This window comes from Rhinolophus ferrumequinum, chromosome 10 (genome assembly GCF_004115265.2).
Source record: "Rhinolophus ferrumequinum isolate MPI-CBG mRhiFer1 chromosome 10, mRhiFer1_v1.p, whole genome shotgun sequence".
NCBI classification, from domain to species: Eukaryota; Metazoa; Chordata; class Mammalia; order Chiroptera; family Rhinolophidae; genus Rhinolophus; species Rhinolophus ferrumequinum.
In genome coordinates this window covers 778,589-803,482 of record NC_046293.1, presented here as the reverse complement: position 1 = coordinate 803,482, position 24,894 = coordinate 778,589, and the positions used below count along the sequence as shown (strand labels likewise).

At 52.1% G+C, this 24,894-nt stretch overlaps 1 protein-coding gene across 3 annotated transcripts in view; it reads right to left on the bottom strand.

The window, feature by feature from the left end:
- BRD1 (bromodomain containing 1) overlaps positions 1–12,203 on the bottom strand; it is a 45,880-nt gene extending 33,677 nt beyond the window's left edge. For all 3 annotated transcript variants that reach the window (XM_033116532.1, XM_033116533.1, XM_033116531.1), the window contains exons 1-2: positions 12,110–12,203; positions 7,961–9,341 (exon numbers count right to left, since the gene is read on the bottom strand). In XM_033116532.1, the coding sequence (XP_032972423.1) occupies positions 7,961–9,327 (1,367 nt within the window). In that variant the 5' untranslated portion in view covers positions 9,328–9,341; positions 12,110–12,203. The remainder of the gene's footprint in view (positions 1–7,960; positions 9,342–12,109) is intronic.
- Positions 12,204–24,894: the final 12,691 nt, after the last annotated feature.

The window sequence follows — 24,894 nt, the reverse complement described above, 5'->3', positions numbered from 1 at the left end:
GCCCACCCTGACCAAGGAGGTTCGTCCCAGGAAGGCAAGGGTGGTCTTGAGTAGAAGTTCTAGAAACAGAACCCCACATCAACAGATAAGAGAGCAGAATGGGGCCACCTCAAAAACTGTGGAAAAGCAGGTCAACCGTGACATGCAACACACAAGGAGGGGTGAGGGTCCTGCCAGCAGGGTCACCGGGAGCTGCCCTCTAAACCAGGACGGAGATGCTCTGTGAGAGCTGGAGGGGACGTTCCCACAAGTGAGGAAAGCTGATGCTGAGGGACCCGCCGCGCGCTAATAAAACGGCGCCGCGAGGCAGGGAAGGTCTGAACAGGTGGTGACACTCCACGAACAATGTCAGCAAGAGAAACATAGTATCATACACACAGACAACCCACCTGGTCCGCAGACTCCATGGAATTTCCAAATTCATCAGGAAACCTGACTGGATGACTCCAGGACGCACATGAAGGAACCATGCGTCAGGAGGAACCCCACTGCCTGGGCCAATCTGGGCGACAGAGGGTGCCTCCTAGCAGGGAAACCGGCCAGGGGCTGGAGTGGGTTTCTAGGGAGTGAAGTAGTGAAAACGAAGACCGTCCTCAAGTGACTGAAGGCCTGAATGTGAGGGACACCGAAGGGACAGATGCACTGGGAACAAAGACCCCCCCTCCGGGGGGGCTGACATGCTCCAGGGAGGCGACAGCAGCAAATCAGGGTGTTTGGAAGAAACAGGTCAGTGTTAAGGCCAGAGTAGGGCAGGAGGGCCAGGGCAGGGAGGGCCATTTGAAAGCTTCTAGAAAATAGAGAGGGTGTCAGGGAAATGAAGGATTATTTAAACAAGATGTGACAACACTAGCCATAAAATAAATAAAAACATTTAAGAAAATAAAAGGCGATCCCTTATAAAGCGCCAAGGTCCCTGTCAGCTCAGCCCTAGGCTGGCAGTCTTGGGCTGAGCTGTTTGGATAAAGACAAGAAAAACTGAAGGATGGAAAAGCTCAGCCAAACTGTCTCTTTCACAGACAGTGTGCACAAATACAATCTAAGAGAATCCACAATGTATCACACCAATCTAAAAACAAAAACCCGGACCTACACAAACAGCAAAATCACCTAGTTTTGAAAACACTATCACACCCAATTATCACGGAGCAAACCGTCAACTTTCTTGAAGACACTGAAGAAATCCTAGTGAGCGGCAAGGTGGGCCACGTCCACGTTCCTGTTCACGTAACGTTAGTGGTGTGGAGTCCGGCTTCCTGAAGGAACGCGGACGTCAGGGGAACTCAACCAAAGGCACAGGAGGGCAAAGGCTGAGTGCAGCCCGGGCGAGGGAAGAACAAGGTGGGCTGGCCCGACACACATCTGGCTCAGGGAGGCCGTCGAGAGGCGGCCAGAAGTGCAGGGACAGGGCCGCAAGCGCAGGAAGCCGGTGGGAGTGCACAGCATGTCCTTCCGGGTGCCCTTCCGGGTGCACCCAACCATCGGCTGCAGGACTCGACTCCTGAGGACACAGGGGGCAGAGCTGGAGGGCTCGGAGGAGGGACAGGGTCCTCAGATCGGGCCCAGAACACACACACTGTATTGGAAAAACACTGAAATTAATAATCTTGAGTTCGACACGACACAGCAAAATTATGGCTGCTGAAGAACCCGTTATCCTGTACACTGACACGTCCACGGAGGAAATGACATGACGGATCAGCCTCAAAGCGATAGCAAGGCAGGAACAGGCAAGGGAGACCAGGCAGGTGCAGTGACTGTGGAAGCCGGGTCATAGGACAGCTGGGCTCTGCCCTCCCTACTTAACACATTTCCAAATTTGAAGAGTTTTTAAAGACACTGAAAGTGAGAAGCCCAGGGGAAGAGACGCCACAAACACAACCCAACCAACTTGCCACATGCGCTCCAGGCGGAACCTCCCGCCCTGGGGACATGCACAGGCCCCCAACCAGCGAAAAGGGACACACCCCAAGCGGTGCGGTACTGGGGGCAATGTGCCCACACCCAAAAACAAGGCTCCCAAGAGCACCTGCACTAGCGGCATGGACGCCCCCAATGTCACCCTGGCGGTGGGCACTTCAGCGAGAATGAACCAGAATCTGCATTCAAGGTCAGTGGGCAAAGCGTAGCCGACCTCGTGTGTACCGGTGCAGAGGCACAGAGCAGTACGGTTAGAACCCCCCCCAATCTACAATGAGTGGTTGCTGTGAGCAGAGGGGCTACTGGGAACGGAGTGCCCAGAAGTGACCAGAGTCGTCATTCTACATTCTGCTTCCTAAAGATTTTCTACATTTGATATATGAGTTTGTTAGTCTCTCTCTAGTTTTTCGTTTCTAAGCTTTTTAAACAAAACTCATGAAAAATAACAAAACTGCAATTAAAAAATATTCCCACCTCCACAGGTGAGAAGAACACTCTCGTGACGTCCCCAGCCGCCATCTCTGATGGCGGGACTAGAGCGCACCCTCCCTTTCCAACACTTTTTGAATTGTCTGAATCTTCATGATGGGCACGAACAGCTCAGAGGTCAGACGAAGGTCAGGGTGGCACCAGTGAAATCCAACCCTCCAAACCTAAAAAGCCCCAACTTTGCCTCCGATAGTGGTTCTGCGCCACCCCGGCTCAGCATGGCTCAGGTCAGGACTATCCACACCCTGTCCAGACACACAGGCGACTGTCACAGAGCCCCAAGATCACTGGGGTGCACGTGTCCACATCTCCCGGCTGGGCCTCCTCATCACCCAGTCAGTAGGGTGGCTGCCTGCGGCAGGGGTCACCCCTCGGCTACCTAACCAAGAGCTGAGATTCCTGAGGTCCGGGTGACAGGGACAGCCAGCTGTCCTACCAGATGCTCACCTGCCTGGAGTGGCCCGACCTCGCCCCCACGCCCGGGAGCCCAGCTGTGGGTCCTGCTGGTGGACCTCTCTGAAACCAGCACCTGCCAGCCCCAGGTCAGGAGAACGGAAGGACCCCGCTGATGGGAAAACAGAGGGAGGGCTGAGCTGGGGAAGGTGACCGAGGCCAGAGCAGACGGACCTGACATCTGGGCCGTGAAGAGGAACAGCGCGGCCACATGGCCTCCAAAGGTCTCCCAGACTCGGATCAAAAGCAGAAATCATCTGTGGAGATGCCGGCGACAGCTTTGCCACCAAGAAGCAGAGGCGATCGCTGCCTCCACGTGGTGGATGCATGGCCCCGCCATGGTACCTGGCACACCTCCGTCAGCCATGAGGACCCCAGACAAACCCCAAACGAGGCAGGCTCTACTAAAGGGAAGGGCTGTCTTCTCTGAAAACAGGACGTCTCAGAAGACACTGAGGAAACAGCTGCGGAAACATCCAGACCAAGAGACTGACCAGCACAGGTCCTGACTGGGGATGGCGGAGCGCCTCGGTCCTTCCTGCTGGCTGCTAATGGACGACGCAGAAACTATCACTGTGCCTGCCCCGAGTCAGAGCACAGGGGCGCAGGGAGTCCCCTCGGGGCGTGGCCACATGTGCATGCTACATGTGTGTGCAGGGCACGCAGGACACGCCAGCAAGAGGTGACGGTGGGTACAGAAGATCTGGGCGTTCTATACTCTTCTTACCCCTGCAGTGTTTGACACACGTGGCGTTTTCCCAAACAGAACACAGGTGAGGATGACACCCCGCTGCCCCGTCCAGTGTGCCCGGCAGGGCACTGCCCGTCCGCCTGCCCCACTGCTAACTACTGTCGGGGACTGACTCAGCAGACATCACAAGCGACATTGTGCACGGTAGCCACGGCCGCACCTAAGCTGGCGTGGTGCTGAGGGTGTGTGGCAACTGCCTCTGCTGGTACTGAAGCCCTCCCTGTGCCGAAGGTCCGCTCGCGGGGGTCGTGAACAGGGCGGCAAAAGCGCGCTGGCCAGTCCTGCCCACCGTGTGCCGCAGAGAGAGTTCTGCACGCGGCGATGCCTGAGGAGGGACGGGGTCTGCTGGCGGGGCCATCGCAGCAGACGTGCAGGGCAGCGGAGACACCAGGGCAGAGCCCCCGGGACGAGGAGCCCTGCGCGCTGTTGGGGCCGGCAGGGCCCGGGCCGAGGGGTGTAAACGCTCGATGACCACGGAGCGTGGCCCACGGCACTGCGCTCGGAAACAGGAATTGCAGTTCAGTGAACACAGGCGGCTCTGAGGACTCAAACACTTAGAAACGTACCCTGACAGTGCGGACACAGCTTGAAGCACCCAGTTTTCCCGGCACTATTTTATGTTTCTTCATTTTGGCTCTTTGATCAAAACAAATCTGCTCACCACATGTACCGTGGCCCGCTCACCGGAGAACGGCCTGCATGCAGGCTGGATGGGGACAGACTCGCACAGGAGACACCCGGCCTCTCCCCCCAAATTCAAACCACGGAAAGCCTGAAGTCCCGGGGTGGGGGGCGGGTGGAGAACTGGAGCCCCCACGACAGCACGGGGCAGACGTGGAGCACAGGGGCCCTGGCCTCCACCAGAGCACGGCCCCCCCAGTGACCTCTCAGCCTGGCTTTTAGTGCTTCCTTCCCGAGCAACCTTTGCATGAGCCCTTCCACTGGGGGCCCTGGGGACAGCTGCCACCCACAGCCGGCGGGGGCTCCGGGATCCCCCCAGCAGGCATGCACAGGGGCCAACACATGCCCCACTGCTGTGAGGCCTCCAGAGCAGGCGTCCACCCGGCGGGGCTCAGCCAGCACTTCCCTTGTGTCCCCAGTCCACAACACATCGGGATTTCCATAAAACATAACAAAATTAACAGCCAGCCACATAAAAGACAGACACAACTCGAATCCTGGCTTCTTCCTGTTAGTCACAAGCAAAACCCTCCATCCAGTGGCTACGAGGCGCTCACTCTGCCATTTCCGTTCTCTGATGTCTGGACAGCGAGGGCACCTGGCAGTAGAGGCCTGGAGGTGACAGAGCTGGGGACCCGACCCACACCCTTACCCTAAACTCAAGTAACAACCAGATTTCAGTGCCCGTGAAAACAGTCCGGGCGGCTGAGAGGACCCGGCTGGAGTCCACACCAAGACGCTCTCTCCTCCACAGGGAAAGAGCGACATCACCAGATCTGGTGCTCTGGGAACTCTGGGGAACCCGGTGCGTGCCCTCCCGACCTGTCCCCTCTCCCATGAAGCAGCATAAAATCGGGAAGGAACCGGAGAAGGACCCGACCCAAAGGGCACTACATGAGGAAAAGGCAGGACTCCTAGCAGACGCAACAGCACGCGCCAAAATTGGGAAAGCAAAGAAGGGAGGAAAGGAGTCTTCTCTCCTTCTGACTTGACTTTTCCTCTCTTCCCCAGTTTTAAATACGTTTCTATGTTGGAAAAGTTTTTATTTGAATGGAAGTGGATGAGGGAAGGCAGACAGACACAGCTCGGGACAGCTACTCAGGACTAACGTAAAAACACCTGTGTGGTGCCAGCCACGCTGGAGGCTGCTGTGTCCGCCGGACTCGACATGCCCCGGCTGGCAGAGCGGCGTGCCTCCAGGCCCCCGGTTGCCTCTGGCGACTCAGAGTTCTCAAATGGGTGAGCAAAGCCTCAGAATACCCCCCTCTTTATCCCGGAGTCTATTATAATCAAAAAGTGAAAAATAATCTGTGACTTCAAAATTAAACATCTCGCGCTCCTCTCAATAAGAATAGATTGTAACTTACAATCCCTTTGTCTGTTATTTTCTTTACTTGAAAACTTAACTTTTAAACCACTCCAATTACGAAGGCACTCACAGGCCCTGCCAGTCCACCGCCCCCTCCCCCCGCCTTGTCCAGATAAACGTCCTCTCTGCAGGGAACAAGGGAGACAGATCCCTCCTCTTCTGGTGCCAAATCCCTCCTGGGATCTTGCCTCAGAACACACATGGTCCCGAACCCCTCCCTGCACATGCACACAGCCAGCCCGCCCAGCCTTCCCCATCCACGCTCCACCAGGGCCGCCTGGGTGCTAAGACGGGGCCACCAGACCAGCCACACCTCCCACCGACCCCCCACCCCAGCACCTGCCCTAAGAACCCACGGGTTATCTAACACCAGTCACTGACGAGCAAAGGGCAGCTGGGAGATCTCACTCAGGTGGTAAGGTGACCAGAAATGACAGCGTCTCCCAAAGACTCCAGGCAACTGAGACGGCAAAGCCTGGGGCCAGAGACACTTGTCCAGGTGAGTCCTTTATCTCTATTTCAAACCAAAGTAACAGTTCATTCCTAAATCAGGAGAAGGAAAAAAACGGAAACACAGGCGGGCAACACATTTAGAACAAGATCTTGCTACGTCGCCTGCTTTGAGGTACTTAGATCCAAAGCATGAACCTTCTCATCCGGGCCTCCTCATCTTAGACCCTGAAGTGCCCACGTTGTCCAACCTGTGACGGCCTGCACCCCACAACCCCCTAGAACAGGGGCAGACACGCGGGCTGGGCACAAAGGCAGTACCCTGGACTTCTGGTTGTCCAATTTGTTAGATCACATTTGTTGTCCTGTCTGCTTCAATTTCATTAAAGCTGAAATTTTTAGGGCCCTTAAACAGAAGTTCCAGATACAAACTCGACGCTTTCTGACTCAGAAGTAGAAACCCACGTGAAACTGTCTTTTGAAAGTCAAGTTGGCAGATATGCAAGAGACACCTTGGTTCTGACAGTGGTTTGTCTGGATGAGAAGGAGCATGAGAACTTTTTATTCATTGTTTGACTTTACTGATTCTGTAATGAGTATGTACTACTCTGTAAGAAGAAAAAAGATTTCATTTCGGGGAAAAAAAGCCACACTTCTGATTCTTCATAAAAAAGGCTGGCTCCACTCGGGACAAAACCAGGCTTCTAAGTGCGGGTTCCACTGCGCTCTTACCACCTAATTAGTGGGTTGACCAAATTCATGACACACTGAAACCAAACTGCATCATTTAATCACAATGTGTTGGTAAGCATGAATCGTCTTACGTGACAAGTATAAAGGAAAACGATATAAAAAGCTAATATTCAATATATCGAAGACACTGTTTATTTTTTAACAAAAATATCCTGGTAGTCTGTCATCCACTCCACGTGTAACATAATTTTACCTACGTGGGACTCACTTTCGAGTAACAAAAAGGTACCAACAAGTCTCGCGAGCAGACGTCACTTCCAGCTTGACCTCATCAGCTCGATGCTTGACTTCCCTAACCAAGCCCTGTCGTAAGAGCTACTTCCTCAAAGCTCAAGGAAGCGTTGGAGCGGGGCGTCTGCCCTGCCACACTCACACGGCACCCCCCGGCCCCGGTGTGGAACCCAGCGGTCACTTACCTCACGTTCTGAACGAGGGCACATGTAAAGACAATGGAGTTAAAACAGCGGGTCCGCAATGAGAGAACAGGCCAAGCGGACGACAAGGACACTAAGGCACAGAAGCAGACACAGCAGGAGGGGAGGCGGGCCTGCCCACAGCAGGGGCAGCAGAGCCAGGACCCCACCCTTCTAGGTCGGAGAGCCCCACACTGACGAGGCAACGTCTGCACTACGAACGACAACGGTCAGAAAAACCAGCAAGACTGTCACACGACAGGAAGGCAGCCAGCGCCCCCCGCACGCGGCTCCCGTGGGCCCCACCCTGATCTCCACCTGTGTCTTCTTACTCGGCCAAGCTGCTTCACTTTCCAACAAAACGTGTTAAAATCCTACAAGGTTCCCAAACTTTGGTGAGGGAGCAGGAGGAGGAAGGGCGCTTCGTGTCAAAGGCGGCCCCAGACCCACGGTCACCCCGACACTGTCTGGTCTACCCCGGGCACCGGTGTGGCCCCTAGTGAAACCATACATCCTTCCAGGTCTGACAGAGTCGAGTCCTAGCGACATCCACGCTCCCACAAAGTGAATGAACGAGGCCAGGTTTCAGGGGACCGCGTGGTTGCGGTACCACCGCCCTACCAGGCACCTCCCTGACATCCCCACTCGAGGCTGCCCCTGGTCCCCACACCTGCACACACTTACCTCTGAGGGGGAATATACGGAGCACACACGGGTGGCAGGGCTGCACAAGGCTCGCTCAGCGTCTTCTTAGCCTTTTTGGCTTTCTTCCTGACCTTGGACGTGGATCTGACCGTTTTGACCGAGCTCTCTTTTCGACACACGCCGTTTTTCATCTCAACATCCCCGTAAATGTTCAGAGGCCGCCGGGTACAGCCCGGGGGCGTGTGCACATCACAGTAAGCGGTCTTTCTGACGGAGAAAGTGGTGGCACCGCCAGCCAGTTCCTTCACGGGCTCCATCTTCATGTAGAGGCCGGCCTTCTGGGCGCACGTGACGTGGAAGGCCGTGTAGCAGTTCGCCTTGTGGCACTGAATGCAGGCACCCACGCCCTTCTGCTTGCAGAGGTAGCACGTCAGTCTCCAGCGGGCGGGGGGGATGTTCCGCACGCCATCGATGGGCTCAATGAACACCGTGTTGGCGAAGCCCACCTCTGGGATCCACAGGGCACACACCACGTGGCCCCAGCGGTCGTCGTCGGTCTTTTTGAAGGCACCGCCCTTGTTGGGGCACAGCACACAGTCGGCAGGCCGCGCGCGGGACTGCAGGCAGTGGCGGCACAGCCACTGGCCCTCGGGGATGTAGGGCACCCCGTAGCACTCCTGGTGCACAGCCAGGTTGCACATGTCGCAGAAGAGGATGGCGTTGCTGTTCTGGCACTCGCCGTCCATGCAGATGCAGCACACGGCGTCCTCGTCGATCAGCGACTGCTGCTCGCCCTGCTTCTGCGTCTCACAGTGCGACTCCTTCTCAAAGCGGTCCATGAGGAGCTCGAACACGGCCTGCGACACGGCGGGCACGCACTCGGCCCGGCGCCTCTCGTTGACCAGCTCCAGCCACGCGTAATCCTCCTCGTCCATGTCGTACTCCACCTCGCCGTCCAGCTCCTCCGCCGACTTCTCCACGAACTTGTAGTAGGCGGGCGGCCGGCGGGGGGCGGCCGGGGGGCTGTACTCCAGCACACGCACCCTGGGCTCGGGGAGCACGCTGGCGGAGGCTGGGGCGCCGTGGGCGCTGGGGGCGGCCTCGCTCTTCTTCCTGACACGGTTGTTCTTGTGGCGCTTCGCCCTCAGGCACACGGGCGGCCGCTCACTGTTCTCCTTGTTGCTGTTGCACTCGCTCATCTCCTGGGCAGTGAGGTCGTCCTCCAGGATGACCTCCAGGGGGTCGAAGATGCTGATCCTGTGCAGGCGCCCCTCGATCTCGATCTCCACCATCCTCTGCGCCTGCGCGTACGTCAGGCTCTCGCGTGCCGGGGACTGCTTAGTGCTGCGCGGGGAGGACGGGAGCCTTGCTGCAGCGCCTCGATGGCATCGTCCTTTCCTCCTCATTTGGTACTGACTCCCTAGACACAGGCAGAAGGCACGTTAACTGGACAGGACAAGCACACACACGAAGTCCAATCCCCCAGCTGACCTGGCTCGGAGGCTCCGGAACCATCCATCCCGACCCCAACAGGGACTCCCAGGACCAGAGGGGAGGACAGGCCGTGAGCAGTGGCCCTCGAAAGGCATGTGCAGTGACAAGTCCCTCCGACACCGATTCCCACTGCTTGCCAGCTACCTTCCTAGACCAAGCCAACAGATCACCAAGATGACTGCCACATCCCTCCGGACCAAGGGTCCCAGGCCTGAACCCAGGGCTAGACTCCAGCAGGCAGAGAGGTTGTGACAGTGACGCAAGCGTGCTCAGAGGCTCTCCGCTCCCAACCCATGTTCCCAGGACATCCTCTCCCCAACAGTGCTGCCAGCCCTGGAGCCAGGGCACTGGTTCTGGCAGCACTGTGCAGAGGGGCCAGAGGCCTCAGTGGCCTGACCACAGCCTGCCTGCCCCTTCCCCTTGGGCACTTCTGAGCTGTTGGCTAGACTGCAGGGCCAGGCCAGGCCCTCCTCCTCCTCAAGCACACCCACACACATTCAACGTGCCACGCTTTACGGCGAGGGCCACCCCGAGGCCCCGCACTGCCTGCAGAACCACCCCGGGACCCCTGCAGAGCCGCCTTGAGGCTCCACCCTGCCCACAGAACCACCACCATCGTTCTGCCAGCACAGGCTCAGGTGCCTGAAACCTTGGCCAGAGATTGACAATTTGCTCTTTTCAGATCTCCGCCGTCGGGCTGTCACTATTTTCAAGTAAGGCTCCAACTGTGGACCACCACCAACCAAACAGGTGTCACCTTAGGAACTGACAAGGACCTGTCACAGACCTCTCAGACTCCTCCCACCAAACATCTTACTGACAGGAAGCAAAGGGATTTTTCAGAGACTGGCTTATAAACAAACATGCCGAGTTGGAGTCCAAGGCCCGCTGCTTCACGTGGCCCACCAGGCGGGGTGGGGAGCCCAGCCTCGGGCGCCCACAGGAGCCTGAATGACAGCCCCTTGCCCACCTGGCTGGTCTGTGCAAAAGCCTTAGCGAGCAGGCTTCACTCTACACCCCGAAAGGAAATCCCAGCGGACCCTGATGCACTGTTTAAGACTGACTCGTCAGACTGCGGCTTTCTTGGGTCAAATGGAAACGGTTTAAAATGTGATGAATTCCTTGCCAAGAGGAACATGGCAAACCCTGGGTCAGCCAAATCCCAGTTCAGAGTTCCTGGGGAGCAGTCAGTGAAGCCACCAGCCAGCTGGCAATAGCCTACAATCCCTCCTGAGGGGAGCTGGGTGTGTCCCCCAGGTGTCAGCACAGAGGTGACCCTAATGCACTCAGGACAGCTTCGCGTGTCCTTACTGGAGGGAGAAGCCACACGTGGTTATTCACATTCACAGCAAACGTGAAATTTTCTGCCCTGCAGCCACGTACCCAGGAGCTGCAAGTACATCCAGCCCTTCAAGACCCACACTGTCTCAATGGGCACTAAGTGACCACCTGCCACAGAAACAGCCTCACACTTAATCGTCACAGCAGCTCTGCAATTTGAAAGTGTACTTGTGACAGGGAAAGCGGGCATTTAGCAGCAGTGCCAGGCACAGAGTGACCCACCGCCTCATCATTCCCCGATACCCTCGAGCGCTCTCTGTGGCTCTCTGGCTCCAGACACCCTGGGCACTTTTGTACAGGGACAAGCATTTCCACAGGAGGGAATCGGCAAGGATGATCAGCAAGCATCTCCGGGAACAATTCTGTTAAGTACATACTGAAGAGGGTTAGCCGTCACAGTAATGACCGGCCACAGTAATGACCAGCTCTCGCTGTCCACGCAGCACATTTCCTGCCTGGTCTGGACATGTCACTTAATCCTCCGAGCCTCGCCCCCTGCACTACCTAAATGTGAGCGGAGCCAGAACACACCTCGCCGGCTGCGTGCAGCCTGGGTGAACACAAGCTGCTCACAGCCGTGCCCGGCAGAGCAGGTGCCAGGCCACGTAAGTAAATACACCCTAACTCTATAAACGCTGCTTTCCGCGATGACCGGGGCAGAAGTGTGTGGGGTGACGGGACGTCGTCGACGGGGTGGTGGCTTCCTGGGCGTGTAGACGCTCTCCAGAATCCCTGGGCGCTAACCGGAGCTGCACTTTCTGTAAACTGTGCCTCGAGAAAGATACTTCTTCAAAAAAAAAGGCCCAGGACAGCCGGGGCACAAGTCCATCTCAGCGTGTTTACTGCCAACACTGCCCGGAAGCGGGAGGGACGCCTCCCTGCGCTGCCGGCCGCCGGCCGCCCGCCGCCCTGGGCCCCCCGACTCCCGGGTCCCGTAGGAAGCCTTTAGAGGCGGCCCTACGACAGGCCTCCCGTCCCGACAAAACCCACGAGCGTATCTGTTACATAATGCGACCCGCGGGGCGACGGGGCCGCCCGCCCTGCCGGCCGGGTTACGGCCCGGCTCTCGCGCCGGTACCGCCCCGCCGCGCCCGCGGCGCTCACCCCTCCGCCGCCCGAGCCCGGGACGGCCCGCAGGCGGGCCGAGGGCGACCTGGGCGCCGACCCCACGGCCTCCGGGCCCCGACTCCGCGGCCCCGACTCCCCGGCCTCCCTCCGGCCCCCGCCCGCCCGCCTCCCGCTCGCCCGCGGACAATGCGCCGCCGCGGCCTCAAACATGGCGGCGGCGCAGCACCGGGGCCGGCGGCCCTCGCGGCGGCGGCGGCGTCCCCGGCCCGGCCCCCGCCCACTCACCTTCGGGGCCGCGGGAGCCCGGCGGGCGGGCGCTGGGGCCGGCGCGGCCGAGGCGGCGCTAATGGCGCCCGCGGCTCCTCCGCCAACGGCCGCGCAGGCCCGGCCGCCGCCGCTCGGGGCGCGGGCTCCTGTCGGCGGGCGGCCCTGCGGACGGCGGGCGGGGCCGGGAGGCCGGCGCGGGGCCCGGCCGGCGGCGGGGCGCGGGGCGCGGGCGCGGGCGCGGGCGCGGGGCTGCTCGGACGCCCGGGCCGGCTGCTCGCTCGCTCCCCAGCGAAGCAAACAATGCGGCGAGCGCTCCGCCCGGCGCGCTGCGTGCGAGACGCGCCCCGCCCGCCGCCGCCGTGACGCGAGGCCGGGGGCGGGGCCGGGAGCGGGGCCGGGGGCCGGGACGCAGCTGGGCGGAGGGACGCGCGCGGGAAGCGGACCTGGGGGCTGGGCGTGGGGGCCAGACCGGAAGTGGAGGGACGCTGGACGGGCTCCCGCGGAGAAAGGGAGCCCCCGACGGTGGGGTGCAGGAGAACGGGGGGGGGGGCGGGCGGAAGGGGGTGCTGGGAGGGGACGGAGAAGCAGCGGGGAGACTGGAGGGGCGTCTGCTGGGGTGCGGGTTAGGCGGGGCACGGGCAGCCCGGCCTGAGGGGCTCGCCCCAGCTCGGCCCTCCTTTAGGCGTTTTAAGCCAAGTGGGCGGGTAATTAGGATTTTGAACACCCTCCCCGGCATCCTGGTGAAACAGAGGGCGACCTGAGCTTCCTCTCCCACTGGCTGCTTCCACTTTGGCCTTTGTGGAAACTTAAAATTCGGGGGTTTTGTGACAGTTTTCATCCGGAGATTAAATCCCAAAATGTCTTGAGGGGACAGAGAGGCCCAGATGTCTCCTTGGTTTCCTTGGAGGGTTTGTTAGTGCGGTGGCCATGAGGGAGCCCCTGGCGGTGGGCAGCCCAGCCCCAGGGAAAGGAGCAGGCAGGTGGCCCCCAGCCTGGGGCATCAAGACAGGCTCGTCAGGAAGAGAATGGACAGCTGCCCAGGCAAGAGGCTGGGTCCTTCTGAGCCGGTCAGGTCTTCCCCTACATGGACAGGCAGGGCACAGTCCACTGCTTAGGATCCCCCACCGAACGCCTTACTGGGAGTGGGCTGCCCCCTGCACCCAAATGTCCTTGGGGGAGATGGAGCCCCATGGGCCTTTTGGTGACCAGTACTTGTACCCCACTGCATCCAATGTACGGCTTCGAGAGTGAGGTAGGACTGCAACCAAGGTCACCCAGTGGTCAACCCTGAACAAAGTCCCACCTTGAAGCTGGTGGCCCCTCCAGACACTTCCTTGGGCCAAGGTGGGGCTGGCTGGGCACTGGGGCCCTGACCACATCCACACCAGACCCAGAAGCTGCAGGTGTCTCCCCGCTCTTCAGATGTCTGCTTGTCCGAATCCAAACATGCCAGGGCAGCTAGTAGCTGAGAGCAAGCAAGTGGGGCCTGCACCCTTCTCTCCTCCACCATGGGCAAGCCAGATGCAAATCAACAAGCTGGAGGGGCTCACCACACACAGCAAAAGTAAGAAACAGTCTGGTGAAAGAGAAGATGAAAGATAACAAAACCCTTCTCCACAAGACAGACAAAAGAAGGACTTCTCAGACAATGGAAGTAAGTGATGTCCAGGAGAAGTTAAAAAAGACCTACAAGCGTGTCAGTAGCTCAAAACAACAATCACTCCTTTTGCTCACAGACCTACTATGTGGAATACAAGGATAAAGAGACTAGCTCAAAAACCTTCAGAGAGAAAGGATATTCTTCAATCAGACTGAACTTGATATGGCCATTGTTTTGAAAGGAGGGAGAAGCTGAGATGGTTCCTTGGCAAAGAATGAATTGACTAAATTCTAAGAGAATTGAACTTGGAATTCCATACACGATGAAACAAGCATTCAATGAAACAGCAGAATAAAGGTGTCCACAGCCTGTAAACATCCAAGTTTACGACACATGGTCTCTTAAATATTACTGAAAGATACACCCTAGCAAATGAAAAGTGAATCTGAGAGTAAGACATGGATGCCAGCAAAGAAACCAGTTTGGACTGTTAAAAGAAAATCAAATACCAACTTGGGAGAAAGTCCCAGATGAACTGAATAGAGCATCCAGCAAGAGGAGAGGGGAGCAGGAAGTGAAAGTTCACTGAAGTTCTTGTGTTGTTAGAGGAGTTTAGAATGGATAGAAAAAGGTTTAAAATGTTAAAATAGCCAAGTTTCCACTAGAAAAATGGAAATAGGATCTACAGATTCTAAGACAGATGGGGGAAAACTGAAATGAAGAAAAATTGAGAGTGCCAACCAAAGGCAGAAAAGAGGAAAAGATGAGTACACAATAAATAAGGACCATAATATGAGATGACGGGAATGAATTCAAATGTTTGAGTAACTGGAGACATGATTGAATTAAAGTCATCTATCAAAAGACTGAGACTCTCAACTGGAATACAAATGCCATTAAATAGTGTTTACAAGAAATACACCTAAAAATGTCACAGAGGATTGAAAATAAATGGAAAGTATGTATCATCCAACTCTTGCTACTCAAAGTAGCAAAAGAGAAGGAAGAACAAAAAACTAAAAGAAGGTATTTGCAACAGGTGTTCCTTGCAAATGATTCATATCCAGAATATATAAAGAATGCTTTCCAATCCATTAGAAAAAGACGAGCGAATAGAATGATGGGCAAAACCCATAATCAGGCTCCTTACAGAGAAGAATGTGGAAAGGGCCAATGACCTCAGTAGTAATTCTGGAAATGCAAACTGAATCCACACCAAGTGAGCACAGGTGTTCAAACATGACAGTACCCTGTGATGGTAAGAAGGTGGATTGACGGAAACATGGTCGCAATATCAGGTGGTGCAATTATCTTGGTGAATAATACGGCATTACCCAATGAAGCTAGACATATGTGTCAGTTATCACTGCATAGCAAACCAGCCTGAAAACTTTGTAGCTCAAAACAACACTCATGCCCTTTGCTCATGGATCTGCTTTGTGGGCAGGATTCACCGCTGGTCCACTCCGTGCTCACCAGCTGGGGCATCTCCACTAGGCGCTGGAGGGGCAATGTCCAAGATGGTGCACACATATGGCTGGTAGGCTGGTTCCAGCTATAGGCTGAGGGCCGAGGGACTGTGGCAAGGTTCTAAGAACAAGAGTCCAAGAGAAATGGAGGGGCCTGTGTCACTTTTTATATTGTCACCTCAGAAATCACAGAGCACCATTTCTGCACAAGCCTGTCCTGATTCAAGACATGGGGGGATGCTGAGCCGTACTTCCTGTGGAGAAAAGTGTCAGAGTCTCATTTTAAGAGGCGCACAAGTGTGGGAGAAGTTTCTATGGCCAGTTTGGGAATGTGCCAGCTGCCATAATATGCACACCCATTCCCAGCTGCAGGGCTAAGCAGGTATGGGCTCCTGGGTACATTACACACCTAGATTGGGCCTGAGAGGTCTGGACTTGCTCATCAGAAGACGTGCGTCCATGTTCAAAGCAGCACTGTTTTGAACACCAAAAATGCTGGCAAAAACCGTCCATGTCCGTGGACGAGACCATAAATAAAGTGGGTGTGTCTGTATGCTGGAATAGTGCACGTGGCTACAATGAATGAACTGCAGCACTTGGAGCTACGTGCAGAATCTCAGACAATAATGCTGAATGGGAGAGACAGTTGACAGGAGACTGCAAAGTGTGATTCCATTTACACTTGCAGAGAGCGATAAGAAAGGTGTGTCAGCTTGCACACACACCTCTATCTTCTTCGATATCTATTAACAAAACTTGAGTTCATGCTGGGGGCTCGTTGCAATCCAGCAGGGTTCATCCTACGCTCCCCCTTCTAGATGACTGTCAACAGTCACCCAGTGGCTCAGTCCGCTGTGTGTGGAGAGATTTGGCCCCAGACACATCGACCGCTGCCCCCACTTACAGGCACCAACCAAAAGCTCAGTTTTGGGGACTCCACACTCCCAACCCAGCCCCACACCACTGGACCTGCCGCTGAAAGCTTGGGCCCAGAAAAGGCGGGTTAAGGGCACGGGTGTGATTGTATAATGTGTTATTTTCTGGCAGAAGTAAGATCAAATCCTTTATTCTTAACCCACTTCTAACCTTGCATTTGGTGGGCTGTTTTCACCAACCAGTGACACATTCTTTAGATGGTGTTTTCTCACTTCAGAACTCAGGAAAAGTAGTTTTTACTGACTCTTCAGTTTTAGTAGGAATCTAGTTTGCATAGTTTCAGTAGAAATCAATCCTCCTTTTTACCAGGATATCATTAGACAAGTTAATTGTGCAACCAAGGCCTTACCTTGGTGTCACATTTGAGAATATGTGTCGTGGTTCCGTAGGACCCACCCAGCTTAGGAGGAAGGGTTGTATGTGGTGAGCCAATGCCCATGCAGCCCTCAGACCCACACTAGTCAGTCCCTGTACTGTGGGGCGCCAGGTCTGCGGCTTACGAGTGGTAGGAACACGGGCTCTGTGGCAGACACCAAAGTCCTCAAAAAGACAGGGATGTACCTGCATGCACAGGTACGGCAGGCCAAGCTGCAGGCGACTGGCTTGGTTTCGTAACCTGGGAAGAGCAGAGAAGACGAGAAATTAAAATCTTAGGCATAGAAGAGGCCGGGTCCTATATTCTTACGATGTCATCACCAGACAGAGGTTGAATTTCCGGTCTTGGTCGTTGGGTAACGCCACGTAGTGTAGATGTACTGGCCCAGCCCGGAGGCTCATACATGTCAATTAAGCATTTTTTACAGCGCCTGTGTGGGTGAATCAGGTCCAGATGCAGCAAGACTAGCATTCTGTGGTCAACAATAACCTCTGGAGATTATCACCATGGGAAAGGGCCTAATAAAAATTTTCCAAAACTTATGAAAAAGTAGGATGGTGGTGGGTCCTTTGGGTGGGAGGCTGAGTGTTGTCTAGCAGGCCTGCCAAGAGTGTTACCTGATTCTTGTGGGTGAGGTGTTTAACTCGGTATTTACTATTGATTATGATTTTTTATCTCGGGAGGACAGACTTGTAGAAAACGATGGCTGAGTAAAATGATTCTTGTCTGACAGCAGTGCAAATGAATTTTGCTCAGTTAGTAAATGATAGAAGTTATTTCTGTCCAATGGAGAAGATGCCAGTTTTACAGCCCCTGTAGAATGTTAGCCTGTTTTTCATCTAATTTACAAGCTTACCCAAGCAAGCTTTTCTTTAGCCACTACACATACTTCCTTCTCTGCCCAAGCTTTTGAACCAGCCTCACCATCATGCTGGTTTCCTCATGAATGATTTAAAGAAATCTTTGACACGTTCTTACTTGAGAGCTGTAGAGTCATATTTTTAACTTTTTGAAAATTATGCTCCGATAGCTCCTCGACTTCGCTGCCTCCCCGGCATCCCCTCTGGGACATCTAACAGGCACGTCACACTCAGCGTGTGGACACTGAGAGCCCTCGGCCCCAAACTTCTCTCTCAACTTCTCCATTTGTTATGGATTGAATTGTGTCCCCCAAAATATATGTGGATGTCCTCACTGCCGGAGCCTGTGCACGTGACGTCACTTTCCAAATACAGTCTCTATAGATGGTCAAGCTGAGATGAAGTCGTTGGAGTGGCCCTAAGCCCACGGTTGTGTCCTTGTAAGAAGAGGGGAATTTGGGCAGACACAGGGAGCAGGACAGATGACAACAGAGACTGGAGTGATGCCGCCGCAAGCGCAGGATGGCCAAGGGCGGCAGCCCCCAGGAAGGACACTGCCCTCCAGGACTCCAGGGCCCAGACGCGCAACCCCCAGGACGGTGTGACAAAAAAATTCTGTTGTTTTAAACACCCAGTTTGTGGTACTTTGTTGTGGCAGCTACACCTTCTCAGTAAATGGTAACTCCATGCTTCCTGAGTGAGAGGCAGTGCCTTGCTGCTCACACCTGATCCATCAGCAAATCCTGTTGGTTCCCCCTTCACAATGTGCGCAGAACCAGCCCTGTGTTCCCACCTCCTCTGTTACCTCCCGAAGGCCAATCAGCACCCTCTCACCTGTATCATCTCAGTATCCTGACTGGTATTGCTGCTTCACCTTTACTCCTCTATACGTTTTCTCTACACAGCAGCTCAAGTGATCCTGCTACTCTCGTGCTTAGAGCCTTCCAGTTCCTCCTACCTCTCCCAGTCCTCAACTCAACAACCAAAACAGACAACCAGATTAGAAAATAGGTACAGGATGCGAAAGATGTTTCTCCAAAGAAGTTAGCCGAGTGGCCAATAAGCACATGACTAGATGCTCAGCGTCATTACTTACCAGGGAGATGTGAGTCGGAACCACGGTCGGACCCCGGCGCCCACCCACTAGGACGGCTAGAACCTAACGGATGATAACAAGTGTCGGCGAGGACATAGGGCCGTTGGAACTCTCTCGCATGGCTGGTGAGAATGCAAAATGGTGCAGCTGCTTTGAAAAATAGTCTGACGATTCTTCAAATGATTAAAAACAGTTACCATGTGACCCAGCAATTCCAATCCTAGGCACAGACCCCAGACACATGAAAACACCTGCCCACACAGAAACTTGTACATGAAGATTCATAGCAGTGTTATTCATCAAAGCCAAAAATTGAAAACAACCCAGATGTCCACCAACTGATGAATGGACAAACGAGATGTGGTCTGTTCATAAATGGAATATTATCTGGCAATAAAAAGAAATGAAGCACTGACATACACTACACCATGGATGAACTGTGAAAACATTATGCTCAGTGAAAGAAGCCAGAGGCTTGTATGATTTCACTGATATGAAATGTCCATAATCGGCAAATCTATAGAGAAAGAGGACAGGTTAGTTGTTGCCGGGGCGGTGGTGGGGATGGGGAGTGACTGCCAACGGGTGCAGGCTTTCTTTGGGCGTGATGAAAATGCTCTGGAATTGACTGGTAAGGGTGCACAACCCTGTGCATATACTAGAAACTACTCACTTGTGCATTTTAAATGGGTGAATGGTGTGGTATGTGAGTTACAGCTCAATAAAGTTGTTTTTAAAATACATCGAATAATCACATAAATAAAAATTTAAAATAACACCAGAGACTTCTAATTCAGGAGTAGATGATGTGAACACATCTCTCCTTGCTTCTTCAACTAACTAAATGCAAATTTAAAAACTAGGAAACAATACAGCAGACAATTTTAGGACTCTGGTGAGAAAAGGAAGGTAGGCCCGCCAGGGACCAGGACTGAGGAAAGCCACAGCAGCTGGCCTCTCCCATCCCCCACCCAGTAGTCGAGGCTGCCCAGGTTCAGTACGTCCTGACCAACCTTGGCAGAAGGCAGCCTGGGCCCTGTGTCTCCCTGCCCTTCCACCAGCACTTACAGGGAGCCCGACCCTCCTCTCACAGGGGAACTGGCAGAGATTCTCAGGAACCCTGCTGACACCGGGTCTCAGGAAGCACTCTGCATCCCATGGTGCATCCTTCCCCAGGGCCCCCTACCCGCTCTGGGCAGCCTGCACACTCACTTCTGTCCCTACAGACAGCATCAGCAGAACGAGGTGGAAGCTCCAGTGGCACCAGATGGAAAAAAAAAAAAAAGACCAGCGTGGCAAGGCCAAGGCCCTGAAAACTGAACTATCATTGGAGCCATAAGACACACACGTGGGCCACTATGTGCTGCACCTCAACGGGACGACTGTCTGCTAAAATCGAAGGTTTAAGTAGCATGCAGCTCTTCTGTCTAGATTACAATTTAAAAAGTTCTGTCATACAAACAACCAGGAAATTCATAACCTAAATAAGACAAACAATCAACAGATACCAACTCTGAGATGAATCAGATTTGAAATTATCTGACAGGGACGCTATGGCGGCCATCACAAAAATGTTTCAACAGGCAATTACAACTTATCTTGAAACAAATGAAAAAACAGACAACCTTAAAAAGAAACAAGTTATTGGGAGAAAACAACAACAACAACAACAAAAAAAACAAATAGAAATTATAGAACTGAAAAATACACCAAGATAAGACACTTGCTGAATGGGCTCAACAGCACGGTTCATATGACAGGAGAAAGAATCCATGAACTAGAACACAGAGCAATAGAAATTACCCAATCTGAAAAAGAGAGAGAAAATAGACTGGGGGGAGAAAAAAAAGCTTAAAAGGGACTATAAAAAAAAAGAAATTCACATTTGTATCATTGGATCCCAGAAGGAGAGGAGAAAAGTGTGAGGTTGAACAAAATATTTGAAGAACTAATGGCAGAAACTTTCCAAATTTGGCAAAAGACATAAACATATATATATTCAAGAAACGGAGTGATTCCCAAACAAGAAAAACCCAAAGAAACCCATGCCATACACATGCTAATTAAACTTCTGAAATCTAGTAACAAAGAAGAATATCTTGAAAACAGAGCGAAGCAACACATGCCTGTAAGGGAGGAACCGTCGGAATAACAGTGGATTTTTCATCTGAAACCACAGAGGCCAGAAGGAAGTGACACATTTTTCAAGTGCTGAAAGGAAAGAACTGTCAACCATAAATTCTATATCTAGTGAAAATATGAATGAAGAGGAAATAAAAACATTCTCAGACAAAGAAAACTAAAATAATTTGTCACTAGCAGAACTATCCTTAAAAAGTAGCTAGAGGAAGTTCTCCAAACAGAAAAGAAATTGCAACAGAAGGCTTAGGGCTTCAGAAAGGAAAGAAAAACACTGGAACGGTTAAAATAGGGGTAAATGTAATAGATCATCTTTTTTTTTTACCATGAGTTTCTTAAATCCTATTGGATGGTTGAAGCAAAACGTGTAACTATCTGATATGGCACGAAATGTATATGTAGAAAATACTTTGGAAATCATATTTTTAAAATGGGAATGGTAACGGGAGCTAAGTGGATAGAACGTTTCTACACTGTGCTCAAAGTGCTAAAACAGTATCAACAGACTTTGATAACTTATGTACGTATACTGTGATACCCAGAAAACCAATGAGAAAACTACACAAAATGTTATACTCAAAAACAGCATAAAAAAATCAAAATGGAATTCTAAATGATGTTCAAGTATCCCACAGGAAGGCAAGAAAAGAGAAAGAGAGGAATGAGAAAAGAGGGAATAAACAAAACAAATAATAAAATGGCAGACTTAAGCCCTAAGGTATCAAAAAATTTCATGTAAATGATCTAAATACATTGATTAAAACACACAGATTGTCAGAGTGAATTATAAAAAAAAAAACACACAACCCAACTACATGCTGTCTACAGGAAACTCACTTCAAATATAATGACATGGTGGGTTAAAAAGAAAAGAATGAAGATATCATAAATGGAAATATTAGTAAAAAATGTAAGAGTGGCCATAGTATATTATTTCTTTTTTTTTTAAAAAAAAGATTTTATTGGGGAAGGGGAACAGGACTTTTATTGGGGAACAGTGTGTACTTTCAGGCCTGTTTTCCAAGTCAAGTTGTTGTCCTTTCAATCTTAGTTGTGGAGGGTGCCGTTCAGCATCAAGTTGTTGTCCTTTCAGTCTTAGCTGTGTCAGGCGCAGCTCAGCTTCAGGTCCAGTTGCCGTTGCTAGTTGCAGGGGGCACAGCCCACCATCCCTTGCGGGAGTTGAACCGGCAACCTTGTGGTTGAGAGCCCACTGGCCCATGTGGGAATCGAACCGGCAGCCTTCGGAGTTAGGAGCATGGAGCTCTAACCGCCTGAGCCACCGGGCCGGCCCCATAGTATATTATTTCTTAAATGTTATAACACAGAGGGTGCCAAAACAATATGTACACGTTTTAAGAAAAGAAAAAAATGTATTACAATTGTAATAATATATACTGATAGCAAGAGATGAATACAAGTCATGTGTATACATTGATTTGGCAACCCGGTATACATTATATATTACGATGTTATTAATTCTCTATTAAAATCAGATCAAGTAAACTTCAGAGCAAAGAAAATTACTGGCAACAAGAGGAACATTACATAATGATAAAAGGATCGGTCCGTCTGGAAGACAGAGCGATCCTAGCTGTGTATGCATCAAACAACAGAGTTTAAAGATACATAAAGCAAAAAATGATACAGCTGAAAGGAGAAATAGACTAATCTACAGTTATAGATGGGACTCCACAGCTCCCGTTAGCCACTGACAGGACTACTAGACTGAAGTCAACAAAGATATGGAAGAACTCCACACCACCATCATCCACTACGATCGAAACAACATGTACAGAACACCCAACCCAACCACAGCAAAATACACACCCTTTTCAAGCACCCGTGGAATCAAGGGAGACCATGTCCCGGGTCACAAAACCTACCTCACAAAATTTAAAAGAATTTAAGTCATACAGAGTATGTTCTCTGATTATAATGGAATCAAACTGGAAATCAATACCAGAAAGACCACTGGAAAACCTTGGATATTAAACAACAAACTCCTAAGTAATCCGTGGGTCAAAAAGGAAGGCTCAGGGGATTTTTAAAATAGTGAACTGAATAAAATGAAAATACAATGTGTCAAAATTTCTGGGCCACAATTAACATGGTGCTTAGAGGGAACTCTATAGCACTAAATACTCATCTGAGAAAAGAGGAAAAGTCTCAAATCAATAAGCTCCCACCTTAAGAACCTAGGGAAAAAGAGACCAAAATAAGCCCAAAGTAAGCAGAAAGAAGCAAATAATATAATAAATAAGCAGAAATCAATGAAATTGTAAACAGAAATACAAGAGAAAAATCAATGAAACAAAGAGCTGCTTCTTGGAAAAGGTCAACGAAAATGACAAACCAGGAAAGACTGACAAGAAAAACGAGAGAAGACAAATTACCAACATAAAGAATGAAACAGGAGATGTCACTCCAGACCCCATAGACACCCAAACAGTGATAAGAGGGTCATGACGGTTAATTTTACATGTCAACTTGGCTGGGCCACAGTGCCCAGCTATTTGATTAAACATTATTCTGGATGTCTCTGTGAGGGTGTTTTTGGGTGCGATTTACAGTAAAATCAGTGAACTCTGAGTAAACAGATTGTTCTCCATCATGTCAGTGGGCCTTGTCCAACCAGTTGGATACAAAGATGATTGACATCATTAGCCACTAGGGAAATGCAAACTAAAAGCATGACGAACTATCACACCTATAATAATGACGAAAATAAAAAGTTGTGACCACCACAAATGCTGGTGAAAATGTGGAGAAATGGGACTGCTCAGATTTCGCCAGCGGGAACCGAGATGGTACGGTCACTCTGGAAACCAGCTTGGCAGTTTCTCTAACAACTAAGCACTCCAGTGGTGTGTGACCCACAAGTTGCAGCCTGGTCACTTATCCCAGAGCCATGAAGACTCTTGTTCACACCAAAGCCTGTACACAAACGTTCACAGCATCTTCGTTCGTGGCAGGCCGAGACTGGAATCAACCCAGATGGGCTCCCGTACATGAGCAGTTAAACAAATGGGCCCACCCACGCCGTGGATGACCACTCACTGCAACGGAATGGACGACTGATGCGTGCAGAAACTTGGATGCATCTCCAGGAAGCCATGCTGGGCAAAATTAGTCACTCCCAAAGGTTAGTTACTATGACCCAAGTGTGGCACTAAAATGACAAATTTTGGAAACAGAGGACAGATTAGTGGGTGCCAGGGGTTGGTGACAGGTGAGGGGCAGTACGGAGGTGGGTGTGATTATAAAAAGGCAACCGGAGCCATCCTCGTGTGTGTGTGTGTGTGTGTGTGTGTGTGTGGGTGGGGGGTGGTCGTCCATATCTTGACTGTGGACGCAGGAACCAACTCGTGGGATGAAATTGTATAGAATTTAATACATACACACACAAAATACAGGTAGAACCAGAAGTTGTAACAAGATCAGTGGATTGTATGAGTGTCGGTGTCCTGGTTGTAACCTACTACTGTGTTTTATAAAATGTTAGTTACTTTTGGGCAAACTAGCTAACACACACCAGGGCTCCTGCTAGTTTAGGATTGCTTGTGAGTCTCTAATAACCCGGTAAATTTTTCAATTAAAAAAATAACCAGAAGGGTCTGCAAAGGTAAGAGCAGTCATGCTTCTCTGAGAATTGTCTATGATAGAGAGGTGGACACAGCTGGCACCCCTCCCCAGAGGTGTGTGCTCCCACCTGTGCTGGGCAGTGTCAGGCAGCTGTGAAAACAGTGCTGTGTAGCGGTGATCACCATAGCAGTGCATGTAAGTCCATATTTTATTAAGCAAAAACAGCAGGTTAGAAAAGAGTCGATCTGGTAAAACCTTTTCTTTTTAATCTACAGGCTTGTATATAAAATCTGGGTGAGATGTACATCTAATTGTTTTCTAAGTCATCCTTGCCCATGGGGCAAGCTTTCCGGAAGTTGTTCTGTGCAGGCCCTGTAGCTGTGTACCCCAAAGGAGGAGGGCCACTCCAGGCATGAGCCCCCAGAGAGAAACAGCTGGACACTATACACACCATACGCCTCTTCGGCAGGAGCCTGGAGGGAGTTCTGCCTCTCACAGCAACCAGTAACAATGAAAACAGTTGAAAAGGGCCAGCCCCAAGGGCACTTCCTCTTTTCGAGTCCTGTGGGCGCTGGCGCCTCCACCCTAGACCCCACCCACCGAAGGAAGCTGGAGGGGTCCTGGGCGGGCAAGGATGGAGATGCCCGGGTGGGAGTGGTACCCGAGTAGGGGGAATACCCGAGTATAGTGTTTGGGTTCATCTGATGCCAGTGCCTAACTCCACCGGGGCCGCGGTGTCTGCCCT